The 5,108-nt window shown below is 45.1% G+C and overlaps 1 protein-coding gene across 1 annotated transcript in view; it reads right to left on the reverse strand.

Annotated features, from left to right (window-relative positions):
- The window catches only part of TMEM8C (transmembrane protein 8C), a 15,120-nt gene extending 10,444 nt beyond the window's left edge, over window positions 1-4,676 (reverse strand). Inside the window, exons 1-2 of the mRNA XM_019510941.1 lie at window positions 4,427-4,676; window positions 1,643-1,757 (exon numbers count right to left, since the gene is read on the reverse strand). Coding sequence (XP_019366486.1) covers window positions 1,643-1,757; window positions 4,427-4,561 — 250 coding nt within the window. The 5' untranslated portion in view covers window positions 4,562-4,676. The remainder of the gene's footprint in view (window positions 1-1,642; window positions 1,758-4,426) is intronic.
- Window positions 4,677-5,108: the final 432 nt, after the last annotated feature.

The raw sequence follows: 5,108 nt of genomic DNA on the forward strand, positions 1-5,108 counted from the left end.
TAGGTCCCTTCCGACCCTTAATCTATGAATCTATGATAAACTACCCTTAAAACTGTCCAAGTGATTTAAGGACCTGCGTTTTATAAAGGAGACTTAGGCACATTGGAGATTGCTTCTCAGTGGAGGTCAAAGGGATTTTGGCTCCAAGGTGACTGATTCCTCTTTGAAAATGTAACTTGGGTAAGGGTTACGGTGCGTTTGAAAATTTAACTCAAAAGTCAAGATTTTTTAAAACTGGATAAGACACTCTATTCATGCAACTCCTGCTACTTCCAGTGGGACTCAGAGGACTATACTCTCGTAGCTGGCTTTGCAAAAGTGAGCTAAACTCTGTAAATGTTCCAGGGTAGTGGTCATTGGATTAGCTTTCCCATGAGATCTTGGAAGTATGTATTGCTCGCTTTTCCAGGCTGACCGCTGGGACACAATTAAGCCAATTGTCCAGACATCATGGGAACCATAGCTAGTTCTTATCTCTACCAGTCCTCTGCCCTAATTACCCTACATCACCTGTACATAGGACTTTATATGGCTATTCAAGCCCTATCCATCATCAGCCCAGAATCCTACTGGTAGGTTCTGATCACAGCCTGGACTGGGCCTAACTGGCTGCCCTGACAGACACCTGCCTGAAGTTTGGAAGCTGTAAGTGACTAGTGCAAGTAAATTATTAGAGGCTTTTGTTTAGCACAGAATGGGGTAATAACTGATAAAAGTTATGGATCCCTGTGGGCTCTGTGCCTTTCCAGCTCACACAGCTGTGTTATGGCTGTCCCAGATTTGCATACTGGGAAATGTGCCCAAGGGTCTGTGCGTACACACATGTGCATTCAGTCTTTACAAGCCATGTTTTGAGAGGCTTCCCTGCGTTTTAGCCACCACACCTTCTATGTCCTTGGATTGCATTTTTATAGGGATTTTGGCTAAGGGATAATGTCCGCATTTTAATCTCTGTTGTTTCCCCATAGGCCAATATTTTAAACATGCTAGTCCTGACTTTTTTTTTTTTTAATTCAATAATAAAGCAATCCAGTGTAGCCAGACTGCAGGCAGCCAAAATGTCTGGATCACATCTGACCTGCTTTGACATTACTATAATCCAGTGGAGAATGTCATTTGGATCTTATTTGCCTATGTTTTTCTTCAAATCACCACGGAGGACAGTAGAAACACCGTGGTTAGAATAAGAATGAAGCTAAGCCCTTCCTGTGATGGTCTAATTGTAGTCAAACTGAATTAATTTTCCAGTTAACTATTCCATGCTGGTTCTTCCCTGTTTTATGTTGTTGGGTGAGCCAGGCCCCTTCCTTTGTTCAACGCGGCACAGTCCCTACATACTATGGCACTGCAGGGTCATGTAAGGCAGGGGATTGGCTGAGCCATCTTTCTTTCAAAGAGGACAAAAGAGACCACGGGCACACCAAGGCCTAGCTTTATAACTGGAGTACATGGGTTGACTTGGCTCCCATAGGAAAAAGTCTCAGAGTTGGCTTCAGCAAATGACGAGCCTGTCGGCAAGAGCTTATCTTTCATGACTACAACCCACAAACCCTGATAACGTGGACACCAACGTATCCAGCACCTAAAATACTAAGCCCCAAAGCCTGTGGCATTTTAAGAACTGTTGAAAACTTGTGCTCACCCATCAGTGATACCCAAATGGACAGAGCTGTCCCATAGATGCTGAAATATTCCAGGATATCATATCGCATGAAACACAGCACTGATAAGCCAGGGCCATCACAGGCATGGTAAATCTATCAGAAAGAGAATACAAAAGAGGAATATAAATGCAAACCTGGCCACATATTCTTGTAATGGCACTATATCTTTGCTCCTTGGTCAGCCCTAATGACTTGGTGCACCCAGGGATGTGACACAAATGACTCCTATTAACTTCATTTGGTGCTGGCTCAGACTCCAAATCCATTATCAAGATCAAACAATAAGTCAGTGACCCAGTCAGGAATAGGACCCAAGTGTCATGGCTCCAGCTGGGTGTGATAAATGGTTTGGGCAAGAAGCACTGGATGCATCTCCACATGCACTTTAATGCACGTTAGCCTATTTTAACACTCATTAAAGCATCACAAAAACCCTGTGATCTTTAGATAATGTGCATTAAAACAGGCTAATGCACATTTTTCTAGTACTTCACAATGGAGGTATTAGATTTAATGCACATTACCCGAAGCACACTAACTGAATGTGTAGACATGCCTCTTGGCTGCCTCGGGCTTCAAGATTTACCTGCAGAGTGGCACCCTTTCTCAAATGTATTCAGTAGGGAAAATCATTTGCTGAAGCATGTCAGTGAATGAGTCTTGGTCTGTAGTGGATTTGGAAGCAATTCATTGTGGGAACCTGCTGTTGCATGTTGGTAGGTCTGAATGATGATGACCTAGGCCACGTGGTGCACTTTGTTTCAGGAATTAGAGAGTGATGCTTGGCATCATGTTTTTGGTGAGGATGAATTCAAAATTAGTTTCCTTGGGTGATAATCCCCTTTGGACAAGGGGTCAATGTGTCACTGAGCCCAGGAGAACTTATCTGATACTTAGACCTTTCTCCTGGCTCTGTGGGTAATGTTGACTTCTACCCTCCAGTGCCTTCTGCGGTATGTCCTAAGCATTCACCAGCTTAGCAAATGTTCCAGCCCACAGACTCATTTAGTCAGATATTTGCAAAATGCTCTCATGAGCACAGACTAAATCAAAGGGAATTCACCAGCAAAACCCAAAGCATATTCCTGGGTTTTCTTGGGTAGTGTTTTGCTTAGCCTCTGACACGTACACCCCCCTAATTTGCTTCTGCTAACTCTTGGATGCTTCCTTGTTCCTAATTTGGTTTCTTAACCACTCGGCAACGTTGCCCTTAAACATGTCTTGCTGCCGGTTGTCTGGGAGGGCACCGGTATTAAGTTACGATGAGAATTGTGACAACTTCCCTGCTTCGATCTCTTTGCTGTAGCAAGTGATGCTACCAATAGGGCTCATTCCTTTGCTTTGGTGTTGAATTCTGAGAGGATTTAAGATTTGATGTGTGTGTTTTGGGGGGGCATTTTTGGCTCAAGTAGGAGCCCTCGTCTAAGATGGACATCTGCTTTCACTGGTCTGGAGAATTTCTTGCTGGGGGGAGTTGAGTGGGACTATATAGTCCAGGCAAGAGCAGCAGCTGCAGCACCACTTTGCTCTTCCCGACATACCCTGACAGCCCTGGCGACTGTCTTCCTTTTTTTAGAATATCAATATTTTACATCTTCAACCTGTTCTCAATGGGGCTGCTTCACCGCAGGCCAAGATTTCTTTTGACCTGTGAAAGAGTTGCATTAGACCCTACAATGGCGTCCAGTGAAATTGTGGACCCCCATGGTAGGCTGGGCTACTCCAGGGAATTTGGCTGGACACTGGGGCTGGCACTATTTATTAACCAGTCCAGCTGATCTTTAGATACATGCAGGATTGTTTCGTTTCCATGCTGAAAGGCCGCCCTCTGTAACCACGGACGTGGCAGTGCTGTCCACTGGTTAGAGCACTGAGTCTGGACAGCCGGATTGTATTCCCAGCTCTGCCACTGACATGCTGCATCAATACCGTTCACGTTCATGTTCTTACACTAGCCGCACGGTGACCAAAAGGGAACTGTCTCAATGATTGTAAGAATCCCATCCTGGGTATTATGCGGTGGATCTTTATACTAGTACAGTTAACCATTTTGCAAATGTCTACGAGGAAAAAAAATCAAATTGTAGGTGCATTTATATGAACAAAAGGATTTTTCTCCCTTGTTATTCTCATGGAAAGGAAAAGCAAATAGGTGGTGAGTCTAAGCAGCTGTATTTTCAAAGCAGTTCTGCGAGACTGGGAGGTTAATAATAACTTTTGTCTGTTTCTGTCCCTCAATCTTTCCACCGGCGATCTGTAACCGTGCCCCTCTCCAGCTTTCATTGCACCTTCACTCAACAATTGCAAAGTCTACTTCCACCACTTGCTTTTCGTCTAAAATTACAAAATGTCAAGTTACTCGAAATACAATTTAAAACCAAAATGTACGCTGGCCACATCCCAGCTGGGAAAGAAGCAAGCAAACCATCTGCACCCCTCAAAAGAAAAACCGTCCCTCGCAAACGTGCCCCACACTCCCCACACATCGGATAAAGCTACAAACACCGGGACAAGATTGGCACATGCTACAGTGAAGAATCCCATTCAGATGGCTTGAGGCAAACCTGCCAAAAAGTGGATATACAGGAAATTATATTATGTATGGTAAAGCAATGGATTTTTCCCCCTTTGGCATTTCATAAGCTTCAATTGTTTTTTTTAAAAAAAAAATCATCTTGGCCTGCAAGAAAATGTCCAAATGGAGACCCTCCAGAGGGATTTCAAAGATGTCATCAACACAAAGTAAGGGAAGGAGCTCTTACCGCAACAAAGAACATGGTGAAAAAATAAACCATGGCTTCCATGTGAAATCTTCGCTTGGCTGCGATGCTGATGGTCGGCAGAAAGACCAGGCTGCTTATCGTGGGGAGAAGGAGTTTAGCCACTAGCGAACCCATGGAGACAGGGGTGGGGGTCACCCGAATTCAATTCGGAAGAGTCGGACCTTTCGGAAATAAATATAAGAGGACTCGGACGCCGAGCTTGGAGCAGATCAGAGTCGCATGCGGGAGTGTTAGGAAAACAGCTGTGGTGAATGGGCTTTAAAAATTTAAATGCCCTGGGTCATTTTAAGTGATGTCAGCAGATGACAGGTGCCAGCAGCTGAAGGGAAGGTGGCACAGCTGATGGCTTGCCACTGAAATGCTCTGCACAGTCTCTGTTTTCATTCAAGCCCAGGAATCCTTGGGGCCTGCTCGAGCTCGAGGGGACAGATGTCCCACGCAGCCAAGCCAAACCCTCTCGGACATTTCTCCCCGCTGCGCCCTTGGCTTTCCGCTTGCAAGAGAGGGGAAACACGGGGCAAAGTGCTGCTCCCTGGGCAGGACTCTCCGTGAAGGAAATGGAGAGCAGGTATGTATTGGAGAGGACTTCACGTAGGCCTAGGTGGTGACTTGGATTTCATAGACTTCATAGACATTCGGGCTGGAAGGGACCTCGGAAAAT

The sequence above is a fragment of the Gavialis gangeticus genome, unplaced genomic scaffold (assembly GCF_001723915.1).
Source record: "Gavialis gangeticus isolate Ggan-Ray unplaced genomic scaffold, GavGan_comp1, whole genome shotgun sequence".
Lineage (NCBI taxonomy): Eukaryota > Metazoa > Chordata > Crocodylia > Gavialidae > Gavialis > Gavialis gangeticus.